Genomic DNA, 18,984 nt, shown 5'->3' with positions numbered 1-18,984 from the left:
ATAAACTTCTTATTTGGGAAGGATTTTAGATTGACAGAAAAGTTGCAAAGATAGTACAGAATTCTTATCTAAGAACGATATGTCTTTCACCCTGTTTCCCCCAATGTTAACATCTTACAGAGCCATGGCACGTTTGTCAAGACTGAAAAACCAATATTGTTACCTTACTGTTAACTAAAGTGTAGACTTTATTCACCAATTTTTCCACTAATGTCCTTTTACTGCCCAAGAATCCAATCCAGGATACCACATTGCATTTAATGTTATTTATTTTTTTACTTCCATTAGTGGGTTTTAAGTAGGATAGTGATATGATCTGATTTGTCAGTAGAAATGATCAATATAATTCTTACGGCAAATGTGAGGAAAATAGATTGGAGGGGCCCAGACCAGGGATGGGAGACTCATTAAGAGGCTGTTGGGAAAGTCCGGTAAGGGCTGATGATGGCCTGAACTCTGAGGACAACAAGAATAGAGAAGAGGGTTGAGACCTTTACTGGTCTCATGGTAGAGACCTTTCCTGAAATAGAATGGACAGGATGCAGGGGAAGCCAATCTCTTTAAAAAAAAATTATTTTAGGGGCCAGCCCCGGGGCCGACTGGTTAAGTTCACGTGCTTCCCTGTGGCAGCCCAGGGTTTCACCGGTTCGAATCTTGGGCGCGGACATGGCACCGCTCATCAGGCCATGCTGAGGCAGCGTCCCACATGCCACAACTAGAAGGACCCACAACTAAGAATATACAACTATGTACCGGGGGGCTTTGGGGAAAAGAAGGAAACAAATAAAATCTTTTAAAAAAATTATTTTATTGAGATCATATGGACTTGTAACACTGTGTAAATTTCAGGTGTACATTACTATATTTCAGTTTCTGTATAGACTGCATCTTGTTTACTACCAATAGTCTCTTTTTTATCCATCAGCATAGATATGTGCCTCTTTACCCCTTTCAACTTCCCCCGACCCCTTTTCCCCCTGGTAACCACCAATCTGTTCTCTTTATCTATGTGTTTGTTTGTTTGTTTATCTTCCACATGTGAGTGAAATCTTACAGTATTTGTCTTTCTCTATCTGACTTAATTCACTTAGCATAACACCCTCAGGGTCCATCCATGTTGTTGAAAATGGCACGACTTTGTCCTTTTTATGGCTGAGTCATATTCCATTGTGTATATATATATATATATATATATCTCACATTTTCTTTATTCATTCATCTGTTGATGGGCACTTGGGTTGCTTCCATGTCTTAGCTATCGTGAATAATGCTGTGATGAACATAGTGGTGCATATATTGTTTTGAATTATTGATTTCATGTTCTTTGGATAAATACTCAGTGCTGGTATCACTGGATCATATGGCATTTTTATTTTTAATCTTTTGAGAAATCTCCATACTGCTTTCCATAGTGGCTGCACCAGTTTGCATTCCCACCAGCAGTGTATGAGGGTTCCCTTTGCTCTGCATCCTCTCCAATGCTTGTTATTTCTTGTCTTGTTAATTATAGCCATTCTGACGAGTGTGAGGTGATATCTCCTTGTAGTTTTGATTTTGGTTTCCCTAATAATTAGTGATGCTGCGCATCTTTTCATGTGCCTGTGGGCCATCTGTATTTCTTCTTTGGAAAAATGGCTGTTCAGATCCTCTGCCCATTTTTTGATCAGGTTATTCACTTTTTTATTGTTGAATTGTATGAGTTCTGTATATATTTGGGAAATTAACTAGGGAACGCCAATCTTAATCTACCTCTTACACCTGAAACATGAATTTATGTGTATAGCAGACTTTCAACAAAAATGGAGAAGGGAAAAGATCTCTCCCAGATCCTTGGGATGAGATTATTTCTGCAGTTAAGCACTAAATTTAATTCTGAGCTCTCTAAAAGCCAAGGCAAAAAGGGAAGCATGATGATTTACGTGGCTCTCATTATCTGTTAAAGTATGCTCAGGGGAGAGGAAGAAACTGGCCAGATCAGAGTGGGAGAAGTTAAGCACGAAGGGCACCTGAAACAGATCACATTTGTCCCTGATTCTGAGAGCCCTAGGGAAGCACTGTTTCTGGGATCATGGGTTCCTCCTGGTGCTCTCTGTTCTGGAGAGGGTGGACTGGCAGCACAGCAGAATGGGGAGCCCAGCCTTAGCCCAGGAAAGTGTCTTTACAGACAGCCAGTCAGAAGTGTTTCAACCTGGAAATGTGATTCCCTACCGGAGTGGGATGTGGCTCAGCATGCCATCTCATCTCTCACTCCTCCCAGTGTTCTTCCCTCCAATACTCACCAGAGTTTCCAGCAGCTCTGCAAGAGAAGCTGGGCAGGAAGTTGAGTTCCAAAGCAGACGTGGATGTTCTTACCCAAAATGTCCCAGCAAGCTAGGTACAGAGTCAGGACAAAGATCCTGCTCTGTGATTTCAGAGTCTGGATGTTTGTCTGAACAGAGCTGGTTGTTCTCTCTTTAGGTCCTGTTAACTCATGTGCTCCTTCAACAAAAGGTACAGTGCACCAACCGTGCACCGAGGGTGGGGAGCTGCAGGGCCCTGCACTCAGGTAGCTCGCCTTCTGGTGGGAAAGAAAACACTTTCTTTTTGTCTGGTGGAAGACAAGCAGCTGTGACTGAAGAGAACTGAACATGGCCAACACTCTCAGAGAGGTGCAGGCCTTACCTGCAGAGGCAAAGGAGAGACTGTGTCCTGCTTGGGGAGGGGGAGGAGGGAAGGAAGGACCAAGGACCCAGCTGGTCTGGATTTCAACCTGGCCATGGCACATAGGTCCGGAGAACTGGTAAGGGCATTCTCGGCGCCTGGAATTACGACCGTCTTTCTGAGATTTGCATGTTTTGACGTTCATTATCTCATTTCACGTTCGCAACAATTGTGGGAAGATATGAAACATATTAAAAGACACTAAAGATATTAAGATGCCCGTCCTGGAGATGGGGAAACACTCTGAGGTGGAGCGGCCAAGACCACCAACAGAATTAAGAACGGCACGTGTCCTGATTCCATCCCGAGGCCAAGATCTGCGCGCGCGCCGCCGAGCTCCTAAGCCTGAGCACCTCTCGGTTCCGAAGCCGGCTGCCCCTCTCCGACCCCGATATCTCATCCTTCCTCACCCGAAAGTTCCACCTGAAGCCTAACTGGGTTCCATCCTCCTGCAGTCTGGGCGTCGCGGGGAGTCAGGGGTTAAAGACCGTGGCCCGGGGGGGGGGGGGGGGGCCCTTCCCCCTCCCCCTCCCCAGCCCCCTCGTCTCCTCTCGGCGCCGCGCCTGGAGCGTCCGTCCCAGAGCCGACACGAGAGAGGAGGGGGAAAAGTGGGCCTGGTTCTCGGGTGGCCAATCCACCAAGCCGGTGGTGCCACAGAGGAGGCGCCAGCGCGAGGCCAGCGTCAGGCCGGGGCTGCCTGCTTCCCGCGGCAAAGTACAAATGCGCCCGAGCGCGGCGCCTGGCGCCCTTGGCGTGCACAGCCGGCCCGCGCGCAGCCAGCCCCCGCGGCCGCCGCGCAGTCGCCGCCGCCGGTCCCGCCGCCCAGCCGGGCCCCAGGACCCCGCGGCCCGACCCCGAGCCCAGTGAGCAGGGGGCGCCGGCCGCTCCTAGCCCGCGCGCCCGGAACAGGCGGCTGGTTCTGCGCGCCTCGCCCGGCGCTGCGCGCTCTGCAGACCCCTGTCCTCTCCCGTCTTTCTTCTCCTCCCCTCTCTCACTTTCTCCTTTGCTTTTATTGCTTTTCCCTCTTGCTGTACCTTCCTCCATCTCTCCCTCTCCTTCCTTTCTCCTTTTTCTCTTTCCACCTTCCTCTTATTCCCACCTTGGACATCCCTTTCTGTCCTCACCACCTTCTTCTCGACCCCTCTCTGACTCTCCACTGTAGCGGCAGCCCTCCCTGGGTGTGTGGATTGCTTTGTGGCCCCTGTGCCTCAGTGTCCCCCTCATCTCACTTTCTCCCCACTCCCCTCCCGGCTCAGCGCCTGGCGGCCTGGCCCTGGGGGAAAGAAGGATGGTTCCCGAGGTAAGGGTCCTCTCCTCCTTGCTGGGACTCGCGCTGCTCTGGTTCCCCTTGGACTCCCACGCTCGAGCCCGTAAGTAGAGGGGTGGGAGGCGCTGGGTGGGCAGAAGAGGGATGCGAGTCCCCAGGATGTGTGGGAAAGTGTCAGGACTTGGGACCCCAAATTGTTCGGACAGCCATCCAGGCAGCACCTGCGCCAGGAACGTGGAGACTCCCCTGCGGACCAGTTTGGGCTGATAAGTCTGGGAGATGGGGAACTTGGCAAGACTCAGAGCCAAGGGGCTGCTGCGTGGACCTGAGGATGGGGGACTGAGGGCAGTGGGAGAGGGCAGGGCACTGTGCTTTTCCGGGGAGGGGGGTGCTTTTTCCTAGTAGAGAGTCCGGTATGTGTGGCTGCAACGGTGTGAAGGAGACAAAAAGTCTATTGCATTTAAACAGAGCCTGGAAAGAAAGAAGATCTGACTAGAACAACCTTCCCATTCCTTGATCTCTTGATCCTCAGGACACTCCCATGAGATGGGTGTTATCATTTGCATTTTACAGATGAGAAAACTTAAGCCGAGAGAAGAAACTTGCTCGAATTTACAGAGGTTGTAAGCCATCCAGAGCCAGAACTCTCCAATTCCAAAGCCCATGCTTTTTTCCCTGCCCCACGGCATCTGGAAGGAACCCTGATTTGGAGCTGTGAGACTCTGGGAGGCAGCGGGGCACAGTGAGAGAGACCAGGGTCTTCACCATCCCAGATCTGTTGAATACCAACCAGTGGGAGGCAGGCATGGAGGACATCTTTCTGAGCCTCAGTTTCTTGATCTATAAAATGGGAGTAAAAATCCCTGGACTGTTGTGAGGATTAAATTAGAGAAAATATGTAAAGCAACTAGCTGGTACATGGTAGGGTGGTTAAAAAAAAAAAATCAGTTCCCTAATTCATGCTTTTCCACTTAGACACAGTGTGACCCCAAACAGTTTATACAATCTCTCTGAACCTCCGTTTCCTCACTGCCCCACAATAGGCTGGTGGACCACCTCCCGTCCCCTGCCAGTCTCTTAGAATGCTATGAGTTTGGAGAACAAAACCAAAGATTCTCATAATGAGGAGGAAGGAGCTTAGTTCAAACCCCAAAATACCTGATAAAGAAATTGAGGCTGATGAGGGGCAGTGATTTGCTCCCGGTTTCACAGGGCAGAGTCTGGGATGAAGACCCCAGTTTCCCAGCTGTCAGCCTCGTGCTCTTACCTTCCACAGCTCAGCTACTCCATCTCTGCCTTTATTTTGCATGTGACTGTCTGGAGCCGGCAGTGCTGGATTTTGTTTCATTCTTGTCTCTGCTCCTCCGGACAGGCTGCGTGTCTGGTTGTCTTGGGCTGCCAGCAGCATGAGACTCATAGAAGTCCTTAGCAGCAAGTAATAGAAAGAACTCAGTGTTGGGTTCAAGTCCTGACTCTGCCCCTTAGTAGCTGTGCAACTTTTCATAAATCACAACTTCTCTGAAAGTTTCTTCATGTGTCCAAGACACATAATCACCTGGAACTCAAAGGGTTCTTGGAAGGATGAAAGGAGGTGACTGTTCAAGTGCCCAGCACAATGCCTACTACTCAGTGAATGCTCCTCCCCCTCCTTGAGCCCTGGAGGTTTCCTCCTAACACCTACCTGCCGTTTCTTAAAAGAGAGTTAGTGCAGGATGCCCTCCATGCCTGCCTCCTTTCCACTTGGCAGATCATTCTTAGCCTCCAGGGGTTTTCTCCAGATGTGTTGCCCTTGATGCGTCTTAGAAAGACGTTCTAGAATCTCAGATCTTTATGCAGGATTGCTCATGTCCTACCCACCCCTCCTCTGTACAGCCTTGCTGAGGTCACATCGCTTCCAGTAAACTCTCCCTGGCCGCCTGATCCACTCTGATCTCCCCCCTTCTGTGCCTCCACTGGCCTTCGGGCCCGTACCTCTCCCTGGGTGCTGCCAGTGTTCCGTCTCCCCTACAACCTGGAGCCTAGCTCCAGACACGCAAGAAAAAAACTTGGAGCAGACTTGTTGCATTAAGGCGAAGTGGCCTGGTAGGCAGAGGGGTTGTCAGAGCTGGGAGAACCTTTGATAATCATCTGCTTCTGCCCCTCAATTTACCAATTCTTATAATTAACCTGAAGTCCAGAAAGGGGGAGTGACTTGCCCAAGGTCACACTGCGAATTTATTAAAGAACAGAGACTTGGATCCTAGTCCTTGATTTGTCACTTATTGGTTGTGAGAACTGGGACAAATCACTTCCTTTCTCTGAGCCTCATTTTGTCTAGTGCTAATAATCTATAAGTCTAGATTTGTAGATCTGGATTTGCCAGGGTCCTATTTGAAGATTTCTTACGAAGGTCCTTGTCTTAGTTTAAGTAAGATCTCAGGCCTCTTGTGGGTGAGACATCTCCTGGTGACAGCTTAGGTGCTTTTAGAAGTGGTGCCAACAGATGGAAATTCTCAAGTCTGCATGGCATCAGGCTCCTGAGGTGGCCCAGTCCTGCCCAATGCCAAGGGGCTGTGAGCACGTGTGGCAGCCTGCTCCTCGGTTAAAGCGCAAGGCTGTTCAAACAAAGGTGATTCTATCCTCAGCTGTATTTCCAGCCACAGACTGAGCCCTGATCCCAGCCCAGACTGAGTCTCAACTCCAGCCACAGATTGAGCTCTGATCCTCAAACCCTGACTGTATATTGAACCCCAACTCTACCCCAGGGCTAGAACCTTTAGCCAGGCCAGATCCTTGACCTGCTCACTGACCAGGACTGATCACAGCCCCAGGCTGAGCCGCATACATGTGTGATGCTGGTCACTTTGGGCACCCCCACCACTCTATGGAGCAACAACCTGCTCAGTGTCTTGACTCCCTCTCCAGTGCTCTTTCCCCTATGTCAGCTCCTCTCCTTTTTGCTCTTCCCTTACTAATTGTCCCTTCCCCACTTGAGGTGTCCAGCATGCTTCTGCTTTCTCTTCTCTCCCTCCAGCCAATCCTGCTTTCAGCAGAGTCAGTTACAGGTAAAAACATCGACTCCTCTATTCTTTCTCCAAGTGTTATGTGTACTGTGGGACTCAAAGTGTTTGTTTCCAGGTAACAGAATCCCAAACCCCAGAATCAGAGACAGGGTGGGAAGGGATTTCCCCTGGTACGATGTGGTGCAGAGGGAAATCTTGGAATCAGGAAGTCAGGGCTCCAGCCCTGGCCCTGCCACCAATTGCAACTGTGACCCAGGGCAAGTCACCTTTCTCTGCCCATCAGCTTTCCCAGCTGTAAAGCAAGATGGTTGGACACAAATAGATAATCATTGAGGACCATTCCAGCTTTAACATCCAGTGATTCTAAGACTCTAAGATCCAAAGATGCTGTTGCCTTTATTCTGAGCCCACTCTGACCTTTGGAATGGGAGTTGGGGGAGTGTGGGTCTGCTGCTTGGTACTCCTGCCTGCCAGGGAGGAGTGGATAGACAGACCCTCAGACACCAGGAGAAAGTACCTGGAGGCCCTGGGAGACTGGCCAGTGGGGACCCTGTCCTGCTGTTCAGCTGAGTTGCATCCGCATCCACCAGACCAGATGTACGTGAGGAGGTGGGGGGCACCTGAGTGACATCTGGCTCCGGTCACGCACCTCTCTGGGTCTGTCTAGGAGGCTCTGCACTTCCTCTCTCCCACCAGTAGAGGTCTCTGTCTCACTCACTCGCCTGCAGGCTGCTGAGCCAGGGCAGGGCAACAGCTGCGCAGTTGCTCCAGCTGTTGCACCTGTTCCGGGACTGGCCTCTCAAGTTCCCCTAGCCGCCAGCCACGGCGCCGGGCTCTGAGAGAGGGACCCTGAATCCCTTGGACTCCCAAAGAAAAGGACTGGCGTGAGAGCCGTGCCCCTGGGAGGTGCAGTGTCGAGATTGTTTCTGGCATTCCCCTGCCTCTGGGCGGGGTCCCATCCCAGAGACGGCCATTCCGCAGTCTTCTTCTGTTAGCCATTCTTGTAGTCAGGATGCTTCCTTATATCTCACCTGAATCCATTTGCTTGCAGTTTAAAGCCATTTTGTCTGGTCCTGTCCCTTAGGGGACGAGTGTCCCTATAAGACCCCCCACCTCAGATCTGAAGACTGGCAGTGGAGTTTGTGCTGGAATCAATCAGTGATCTTAGTCAAGTCCTGGTCCCTCTCTGGGACTCAGTTTCTACATCTGTAAAATAGGGATTGCACATCATCTCTCAGTCCCTAACTTTCTAGGATTCTGTGGATCTAAGTGTGTATGTCCAAGGCAGAATAGAATGGACATGGTCTCATCTCTGCCTTTGCCAGGTAACAGACCTGCCTTTCCTGGTTTGACGAGACTCTCCTTTGAGGTCCTTCTATACTCCCAAGCATCTGTAATGTGCCAGTGAAGAGGAGTCAGGTTCAGAGAAGTGAGGGCCCTGTCCCCAGGGTGCACAGCTCAGCCACTGAAGAGCTGAGGTTTTCACTTTTGATTCCCTGAAGAGGCCTCCCCCATCGGGTGCTGGCGCCCAGAGCAGAGCTTATGTCTCCGAGGGGAGCAAGTTTGTTTGTGTGAAAAGGGGACTATAAATAAATAGAGAAAGTATGGCTGTGTGGGCGTGAGGGGAAAGATGTAAACGGTCTCACATTCCTGTGCAGCCTGGCTCACTCAGGTTTCCTGAGTTCTTGCAGGCTGGGGACAGGCCAGCCACAGTTCCAGCCCTCTCTCCTCTCACCGCAGCCCTGCCTGATGCCATTTTCATGGCCTTATCCAGCCTCCCCCGCAGCCCAGAAGCTTCTTTCTGGTTGTCTTTTCTGCCTCCTGTTGGAAAAATTCCCAACCACACTATCCACTCCTAACTGACCCGCTATGAGACCTTTCTCAGAACAGGAGAGTTTCAAGGCAGACTGTGGGACTTTCAAGGCAGACCCCACCTCTGTGCCTTTGCATGGAGCTCCTGCTGCGCGCCTGCACCTTGTTAACTCCTCCAACACCCAGCTCAGGCATCTTCTCAGGGAAGCCTTCCCTGAAGAGCCTATGCTTCCATATCATAGCACTTGCCAAACTCTATGCATTCTATCTATCCATCTTCATTAGGCTGTGAGCTCCTTGAGGGTGGAGGCTGTGTCTTATTAAGTCATGTACCAGTCCCACGGACGTGGATAAGACTTGATGTACAACAAGCTCAATAAATGAATGAATAGCGGACATAATGTTACTATTCCTAATGATGATCACATATCATAATTAATGAAAACAATTACTGCTTATTGTGCCAAGTCTCCCATGTCCACCTATTTGTTCAGGTCAGGTCTCTCCTCCCATATCTAGCCTGTCCCAAAGCCTGCCCACTGCCCACTTTCTCAAACCTGTACTTTCGCCCATCAGCACTGCTTCTCTCTTGGTCCAGGGCAGCATTATCTCAAAACAGATGACAGTAACAGCCTCTTCCTGGTCTCTCTACCTCCAGTCTTGCCCTCCAATCGATTCTCCATTCCTGTGGCCACAGTGGTGATTCTAAAATGCAAAACCCCATCACAGGCATGCTCCAGTTTAAAGACTTTCCATGGCTTTCCTCTGCCCTCGGGGCTCTGAGGCCCTTGGTGAGGCTCTCTCTCCAGCTTAATCGCTGACCTCTCACCCCTACCCTCCTATTGAACTCCTCAGACAAAAACCCCCTCCACTAACGTCTTCTTCCTGGGTTAGACATCACTGCCAGGGGCCATTCACTCCTAAAGATCCCTGAGAAAAGGCCCACTTGGCCCTCCCGAGTTGGGGAAAGAGACATGGGCACAGGTGGGTGGGATGTGATATGGTGGTGGATGGGGAGAGGAAGCAAGGCAGGCCAAAGGCCAGGGCAGAAGTGGGAAGGCAACTGAGGACCAAAGGGAGCAGATGGGAAGGGAGGGGATATGAGAGACAAACTTTGCCTCCTTCTCCATGTCACTCAGGATTGGCCCCATTGGCTCCATGAACCTAATCCTGGCCCACCTGGAGCCCCTGAGATCCTGGGTATATGGGACCATCAACACATCCTAAATCATGGAAGCTTGAAATGGTCAAATCTTAGAACCAAAAAATTGTACAATGCTAGAAGCTTCATGTTTGAATGAAATGTAGGCTCTTAGAAACATGGAATTCTAGAATCTTAGAAACCTAGAATCTTGGAGTCTTAGAATTTTGAAATCATGGATTCATAAACTATCTGTGCAGAAAACCTCTGAAGATCAAAGTTCACCTCCTCTTCTTTTGCAGATGGGAAACTGAGGCTCAGAAAAGGGAAGAAATTCTCCCTCAATGTCACACAGTGAATTTGTGGCATAAGGACCTAGAGCTCCTTCCACCAGCCACGTGCAAGGATTGGGGTTCCTGCCAGGACTGCAGGGAGGGAGGCAGCCTGCGGCCTGGCAGTTCCTTCTCCCGCCTGGTCTTGGCATGGCCTTGGGCACTCATTTCCCTAGAAGAAGAGGGAGCTCCAGCCATGCCGCCCTTCCTTGTGTCTCTCATCTTGGAGGGCATGGTAGGGTGGAGATGGTGGCCACAGGAGGCCTCCTGGGGTTGAGGAATGGCCTGCCAGGCCCCCCACATTCTCAGCCACTGCCAGGTCTGTTGGTGGAGGAGGGGCCTCCTGGCCTGGGCATGGGCTGAGACGTTCTCTCTGTCTTCATGCTCTGAGCAGGCGGTGACGGGGAGAAGGTGCCAGTTGGCACAGGGGCCAGGCTACAGGGCCGCCCCGAGGAAGGGGGGACAGGCTTTCTTCAGCAACAAGGCCGAGATCTAAGGCCGCGGTGGTGTTGCAATCACCCCCTCCTTGGTAGGGGGAGGGGCCTGAGGAAGAAAGACGTTATTCAATCCTTGGAGAGTTGGGCTGGCTCTGACAAGCACCCCAGCTGGGCCTGTGTCCCGCCCTCTCGGCCAGCAGAGGCTGAGAGATAAACACAGCTCATTTGATACGGGCCAGCCGGGCCTTGCTGGGAACGGGATCTGCTGCCTGATCCCCCCTCTATTTTGGGGAGCTGAGGAGGGGGTAAGAAGGGAACTAAGCCGTGTGTTCCTACAGTCCCCAGGGGCCATCAAAGCACAGACTCTGAGGGCATCATGACCATGGCCTCAAATCCTTGCTCTGGGAGGCGCAGGAGGCAGAGCATGAGTGTGAGGAGCCGGAGGGGGGCCCAATTCAGTTTCTTACAGAGGAAGCTTACTGAAGGTTAGGAGGAGCCCCGGGGCCTCTCTGCTCTGGAGGTGTGTGCCTGGACTGTGCTCCGGTCCACCCCTGACACTGAGGGAACTCCTGCATTGTGCATGAGTTGCCCCTGCTAGTGTACTGCTTTCAACGCTCCACGATTCTGTGAATTTAAATGTCTAAGAGAATGATTCAGAAAGTATGAGATTCTAGAAAGTGGGCCACAGGAGGCATGAAAGGCAACCTCTAGATTCCAGACCAATAGGGGACCAGGAAAGAAAAAGAGGGAGTGGGGGCTGGTGGCCGGTGGGGCAGAGAGAGGAGGAACCTCTACTCGACGCCCTGGGATTGGGCAGAAAGCCATAGCAGGTGAGGTGAACTGAAGGGAGCTCTGCTTGGGAGCCTGGAGTCCTGGGTTCAAGTCACGAGCTGGATGGCCTTAGGCAAGTCACTTTGTCTCGGTGATCCCCAGTTCTCTCATGATTATGGTAGCAATCCCAACGACCCTGCAAAACCAACATTATCATCTTGAATAGTGATTCAACTAAGTGTCAGGAACTGAACTAAGTACGCACTTTATAAGCATTATCCAATTTAATTCTTGAAACAATAATGTTAATAAGATAAGTAATTCGTGTAAAGAGAAGATAGTCAAGAAATGGTAGTTCCTTTCTCCATATTTCAATCTCATTTAATTAAACAAGACTTCGGAGATGCTTAGCTTGTGCTAGGCCTCCCAGTTCATCCCTGAAAGAGCTCAGACTGTTCTTTAGGTAATGGAGAGTTTTCCTATGGGAATGATAGCATCCTTTCTGGGTTGTAAAAATCCCCAGGTACCTGTATGGAAGAGGGTTGGCAGGGAGAGGGCAAGAGGCAGAGGGCTGGGGCTGCAACACACGTGGAATGCGAGCCCTGACCCAGGGCTGGGTGGTGAGCCGGTAAGAAGTGAGAGCAGGAATGTTCTAGAGAGAGCCTGAAAGACTGGGTGATTGATTGGCTGTGGGAGGTGAGAGAGAGGTGGAGGGGTCAGGAAGGAGGATTGCCCGAGAGATGTCTAACCCACAGAAGGAAACAAACTCCTTCAGTCATCTTAGAGGCATTCATGTACATGTCGACGACTGATATGCAGATTACAAAAGTAATCCATTGATGTGCAATCACACACACAATAATCAACTGACTGGGCGATCACATGGTACCAATAACCATTTTTCAGGATGTTTAAAGGTCAGTTTTCTAAGAATCTTTCACCAAGCAGCACTTTCTTTGCCCAGTGCAAGCACTTTCCTACACGGCTCGCTGGGATTCAGGGACACAGTAGAGTAGAAAAGTGAGAAAGCTGCTGTGAGCGGTCTCATGCAAAACGCAGGTCACAGGACCCAGAGACAGGCCGTGTGTGTGTGTGTGTGTGTGTGTGTGTGCATGCACGTGTGAGGCAGTAGGGGAGCAGCAGAGGGCAAGGGAGGGGAGGGTGCAGAGATGTAAGTAAACTAACAAAACTGGAGAAAGGAGAAGGAAGCAAGTGTGATTATAAGGGCTGGAGGAGCACTGGGCTGAGTCAGGAGATGGGCTGTCATCCCTGCTTGGTGACTCACTCTCTATGTGACCTCAGAGGCGTCATTTATCCTCTCTGGGCCTCAATTATTCATCTAATCATAGTAACTAACATTTATACCACAATTTAAATCCAGAAAGCACTTTCACTGCTTGATCCCCTGACTGCCCTGTGAGAGAAGTGCTAAGGTTCAGAGAGGGGCAGTGACATGCCCAACGTCACACGGCAAGTGTGTGGTCAAGCTGAGATTCAAACTCAGGCGTTCTGGCCCCCTGACTGGGAGAGCATGTCCAGTGGACTCTTCCGCCTGAGTGGTCCTGATGACATCCTTCCTAGAGTCAGAAAGAAGGAGGGGTGGGGCAGCGTCTTTGGGCTGGAGCCCTCTGGGACTGACAATGCGCTGGTTGGTTTGCCAGGCCCAGACATGTTCTGCCTTTTCCACGGGAAGAGATATTCCCCCGGCGAGAGCTGGCACCCCTACTTGGAGCCACAGGGCCTGATGTACTGCCTGCGCTGTACTTGCTCTGAGGTAGGTTCCTCTGGCCACCTTGCCACCTGCCACAGGTATGTCTGGGAGACCTCCAGAGAAGTCACTCCAGAGGGAGGGAGGACAGCCTGACTCTGGAGGTCAGGGGCACTCTAGAACCAGGCCCCCTAGAATCCTGCTCTGTCAGCAGCAGCTGAGGGACTTGTGGCCACGCCACTTCACTAGTGAGTACTCAGTACATAGGAGTAGACGGCTTCTGTGCACCTCCCAGAGATAAGTCACACAGTGATCAGTGACTGGGCTGGGATGAGGACCCAGGCCCTCCCTCCTCTCATGCCAGCCTTCTTTCCTGCTGGTGCCAGCCTCCCTGTCTCCCATGCAGTAAGACAGACCCTTTCTGACCTGACCTCCCATTCCTTCCTTTCCTTGTCCTCTTTCCTCCAGTCACCTCTCTTGCCAACCTGCCTTAGGATACGTTCTCCCAATGCCACTGGTCCAAATATTTATCCTTTAAGGCTTCACCCAACTGCGACCTCTACCAGGAGCCTAACCTGATGCCTCACCTGGGAGTATTTTCTTCTTCTGGGATGCCACATAAGTTTCTCTGTCCCTCTCTTCTGACTACTGTTGGTCGCTATAGTAGTTCCCTGTGTGTGTCCGTTACTGCCCCTCCTAGACGGAGCCCCTGAGAGCAGGTCTTCCTGGATGTTCACTCATGTCCAGTTTGGTGTCCTGCCAAAGGCTGAACAAATTGGGGCAGAGACCAGGTCTTTTTGTTCACCTCTGTCTGCTCCTGGCCCACCCCACCCCTGCACCCGCCACAGGGCCTTGTACAGTCAACTGGCTGGCATAAATGAGACCCCCATGTGGTCCAGAATTCTCAGGCCCAATATGAGGTTGGAGGAGCGGGGAAGGAGGCATGATGTGAAACCCCCTTGGCTTTAGCTCAGCTGCCTGGGGCCCAGCCTGGTTGGTGGGGTGTCCTCAGCTCTCTCTGTCCGGGTGCTGGTGCTTGCGGAGGCGGGGTACCCAGTTCCCAGCTGGAGCCAGCCCCTTAGGCCCTCTTTCCCTGCACAAAGCCGAGAGAGGAATGCAGAAGGCCAGTAAGAGCCTCCCTTGTTAAAACAGTCTTCGGGGTGGGAGCAGAGAAGAGCTTCTGAGGAGACACTGGGAGGTGGAGGGGTGTGAGCCAGCCCCTCTCCTGACCCTGACCACTGGGATCTCCCTCCTCTTGGAGCCTGTCCCTCCGATTCCCCACTGCTTCAACCATGTTGGCCCCACCTAGAACTCTGATGCCGGTGGAGGCACAGGCCCCCGTGACTGCCTCGCCTTGGTTTTCCTTAGCACATCTGAGGCCAATCAACCTTTTCAAAAAGAACTTCGTGAAATATAGCCAAAGGACAGGAAGGAAACCATAACAGAAAATTCCAGACATATCATGCGGTCCAGTTGACAAAGTCCAAGTTTTGTGATCCACTGGAGCTAATTCATTTCTCCCTCCCCAGAGTTCACACATACAGTTTCCTCAACCCAGGGGGCTGTAGCCGAGATCCCCCAAACATACGCTGAATCCCCCGCGTCTCCATCACCACTCCCCCCAATCCAAACCACCTTCATCTCTCACCTGGGCTGCTACACAGGCCTCCCAGTGGGTCTCCCAAACCCCCTCTCTAAATGGGTCCTCCACACAGCAGCCGGAAGGATCTCTTCTAAATGTAAAACTGATCGTGTCATTCCGGAAGCTCTTAAAACCCTCCAATAGCTTTTCATTGCACCTAAAGTAAAATTCAAACTCCCTGCTGTGGGCTGGACAGCATCTGACTTTTGCCTTCTTCTCCAACCTCATTTCCTACCTGCTCCAGCACTTCAAACTCATTCCCACTTGTTGTTCCTCCATCTGGAATGTTCTTCCCCCGGATCTTCTCATGAATGGTCCTTTCTTATCTCACAGCTCATCACATAAATGTCACCTCCTTACGACGCTTTCTCTAACAGCCGTTTCTAAAATAGTCTAACTTTGTTAGCTCAATCACATTATCTTGTTTTATTATTATCAGTTTAGCATCTGAAATGATCTTGTTCCTACTTCTTTATTTTTTATAGTCTTGTCTCCTGCTACTAGGAGGTGAGCTTGGTGAGAGCAGACACCTTGTCATTCTCACTCACTGCTGCATCACTAGTGCTCAGCAGAAGGCCTGGCCCCCAGTAGTCATGCCGGAAATCTTGAGAGAATGAATGAGCTCTTGCCCCATCCACCAGAGGCAGCTGGGTATCATGGGAAGCGCACAGACCTGGAGACAGTGCTTACCTGCTGTGTGATCTTTGGCCACTTAACCTTTCGAAGGCTCTCTTCTCATTTTGAAAGTGTGGATGATAGTACCTACCTCTAAGAAGAAGTGAGACAATGCATTTCTATATAACATAAAGCCCCTAGCTAGTAGCCACTCGATAAATGGTAGTTACAACTTCCCTGAGAGGCACACCTTGGCTGCAAGGCCACCAGCCTGCCCCCTGCCCTCTCAACCCCTAGCCAGTCTCCATCTTATTTCCTGCACATGTTGCTGATCATCTCCATCCCTCGGCTCCTCCAAGGCTGGAATTAAGGAGTGGTTCTAACCCTTCAGGCCACACAGTTCCTCGCACTCCACCCTCATTCCTCATCTGAGGGGCTCAGTTCACCCTCTGGACATTTATTAAGCACCCATGTGTGCCAGGCCTCTAGAAGGCCCCCGTTGGAGCCCAGACAAATTCTGTGGATTCTAGGATGCCCCTTAGCACCGACCAGTCCTTATGATCACCTCTGGCCATCTTGGGAAGCGGTGGCTCCAGAGGGACTAGAGCGTGGTCCAGGGTTTTCCATGGGGCAAGAAGCTGCTCTGGGAGAAGTGCTGTCGGGAAAGTCAAGCAGGCAAGGTGGCTAGGAACAAACTTGCCAACTCCAAAGTTTGAACAAAGCTGGCTGCATTCACCTGAGAGAGAGAGCATCTCTCCCTCCTCTCCTGCCTCTCATTCATTCGCTCATTCATTTGTTCAAACTTTAGCAGGCACGAAGGTGGAGCAAGGCCCTGTGCTGACAATTCAGAGATGAATAGAGGGAGGCTTGGTCCTTGTTCTTTGGAATTCGTGGTTGAATAGATGAGACAGATGTGAATGGTTCGTTACAACACCACGCAGTGACCCTTATGACCGAGGGAAAGTAGAGTGTGGGCTGCCGAGGACGGGCTGACGAACTGCCAAGGGAGCTGGGAAAACCTCCAGAAGGGGTGGTGGCCTCTCTCTCCAGCTCCTCTGTGTCTGCTCGTCTCTCTCTTTCCATGTGTTTCTCTGCCCCGTTCTCTTTCATTTGCTGCACTTCAGAAAGCATAAGCACTTCAGGCCCCTCCTTCTCTGGTGCCACCTCCAAAGGCCTTGGCCGGGGCCTCCCAAACCCCACGGAGATTTAGGGAGCGCATCACAAAGCCCCAGTCTTCACATCAGCTTTCTAGATGTGTCCCCATTCCTGTCACATTCTTCTCTTAACCATGAGGCTTAGGCCCCGAGGTAAAAGAACAAAGCCCCAGAGTTAAAATAACACAGTCCAGATCAGTGTCAGAATAACTCGGGCCTTTTGCTTGTATTTCTCAAACACCATGAAGGGGACACAAAGTCTGCTCAAATCCATGCACACTGTGCCCTCCTCCATGGTGGTGGAGAGACGCGGATGGGCAAGCCCTGCAAGTAAGCAGGGGAAGGGGAGAGGGTGGACAAATGGAGTTTATCATTTTTATTATATTGTTTGTTTAACAAGGGCGGTATCCCACAGTGGGATGGGGTTTTGGGAGAGCATGGGTTCACATGGGAGGCAATGGCTCTTTGGAACCAGGACTGACCCCTGTGTCCCCTTCAGAGTGCCCACGTGAGTTGTTACCGCCTGCACTGCCCTCCTGTCCACTGCCCGCAGCCTGTGACAGAGCCGCAACAGTGCTGTCCCCGGTGTGTGGGTGAGTAGCCTTGCTCCTACCCTTGCCTGCTGGCCCCTCTCTTACTCCTGATGCAGGCTTCTGGCTCAGGGGACCCTGGAGTGAGAGGGGCAGTCCTTAGCCACCAGAGGTATTGAGACACCAAGGTGCTCAGGAGAAGAAACATCCCAGATCCTCAAGGAGAACTGGGGTAGCAAACTTCTCATTCTGAAGTAGCTGTGCACGGCAGGCGGAGGGAGACGTGGAAAGTAGCTGAAGGAAAGAGGGCTGCTTGGTGCGTTGACAGCACACACATGCTCCAGCCTCTCTCTGGCCAGAGCTGGAGGAGTGGACAGGCCCTGTGTAGGTGGCTTGGTGAGCCGGGGCTGGGATGCCCTGTACGGAGACCCCAGGATTCCCGCCCTGGGGCTGGGACTGACCAGAGGAGGTGGAGAACACGCCCTCTGAGATTCCTCCCAGCGCCGAGGTCCAGGGACTCTCTGTGTCCTGAAGCTAAATGTCCATGGTTCTATGATCTTAAGATTCTGAGACTGGGATTGTAGGAAGCAGAGGTAAGAAAGAGGAGAGGAGAGGTAAGAAGAAACTGCCATAACCGAGTGGCTGATGAGGGGCAGCCAGTGGGGAGGCCAACTCAGAAGGAGGGGGAGATACTGAGAGGAGAATCAAGGTTTAGAAGCAACAAGAAGGTGATGAAGGGGCCTTCCAGACTGTGTCCTCGGCTCCTGGCTCTCCTGGTGAGCTGGGGGCCTGTGTGGAGTATGTATGCAGAGGGGCTCATTTTCCAGGTAGGACCCCCGTAGGGAGCTGACGGTGGCTCTGACATGGGTTGTAGAGATCCCTGGCTCTAGGATCCTCGGGGAAAGGGCCTCTGAGCTTCCTGCCCAATGAGGAGACATAGCCACCCTCCCGGGCTGGGGCTGACTCTGGGAGTCCCCACTGCTCCCTGCGGACTGTGCCTTGCCCAGGCCCCTTCTTCTCACGTGCTCCTCTCTCCCTCTCTCTTTCCGGGCCCTGCCCCTTTGCCTACCTGGCTTTACATGTTCTTCATGACTCAGCTCGCCATCAGCCTCTTCATGAAGCCTTTCCTGATCACCCCCCCAACCCGGCTGAGTTAGGGTCTCTTCCTCTGTGCTGCCACAACTATGCTTCCATCACCCTAGCCCTTGCCATGTGTCTCTACCCAGTTAGACTGTGAGTTTCTAGATGGGAGGGGCTGCGTCTTATCCGGCACTCTGTCCCCAGCGTGTAGCATGGTGCCTGGTAGAGAGAAGCTGCTTAGTAAAGGTGTCTTGAAAGAACGAGTGGGTTCTCTCAGGACTGGAGGCATACCCCTCTGCCCAGCAGGATGAGGACTGGCTACTTGGCAGGTGATGAGGAGGAGGGCCCTGATGGCCAGTGAATGACAGGAGCTTACGCCAAGCACAGGGCCAGCTGGGTCACCCCAGCTGACTCCGCTAGAATGCAACATCACGAGGGGCTTTGTTCTGTTCACTGCTGTAGCCCTAGCACCTAGCACAGCGCTTTCACTAGGACTTGCTCCACAGACACTCATTGAGTGTTGAATGAGCTAATGCAGGTCCCCACTCGGTGGGGTTCAGTGGAGCTGAGGCCTCTGGCCTTGCTTTCTTGCTCTGGTCAGGGCCAGCTCAGAGACTGAGGGGCTGAAAGGCTATAGTGGGAAGCCATGGGAGGGAGTGACATGGTCAGATAGATACAGGTGTCAGCGGGACCTCTGGGTTAGCTGATATGGGGACTGGCTGAGAAGGCTGAGGCGAGAGCTCGGTTTAAATCATGGGATGAAATGCAAAATCTTCAGGAAAGTGGCCCAGTT

General features: G+C 51.8%; 1 protein-coding gene across 3 annotated transcripts in view; it reads left to right on the top strand.

Annotated features, from left to right (window-relative positions):
- Positions 1-3,446: 3,446 nt before the first annotated feature.
- Positions 3,447-18,984, top strand: part of CHRDL2 (chordin like 2) — a 29,771-nt gene continuing 14,233 nt past the window's right edge. For all 3 annotated transcript variants that reach the window (XM_046685560.1, XM_046685558.1, XM_046685557.1), the window contains exons 1-3: positions 3,447-4,070; positions 13,124-13,236; positions 17,081-17,174. In XM_046685560.1, coding sequence (XP_046541516.1) covers positions 3,989-4,070; positions 13,124-13,236; positions 17,081-17,174 — 289 coding nt within the window. In that variant the 5' untranslated portion in view covers positions 3,447-3,988. The remainder of the gene's footprint in view (positions 4,071-13,123; positions 13,237-17,080; positions 17,175-18,984) is intronic.

The sequence above is a fragment of the Equus quagga genome, chromosome 14 (genome assembly GCF_021613505.1).
Source record: "Equus quagga isolate Etosha38 chromosome 14, UCLA_HA_Equagga_1.0, whole genome shotgun sequence".
In the NCBI taxonomy this organism is placed as follows: Eukaryota; Metazoa; Chordata; class Mammalia; order Perissodactyla; family Equidae; genus Equus; species Equus quagga.
Note: the sequence above shows the minus strand (reverse complement) of the source record. Positions and strands in the feature narration are given on the sequence as shown.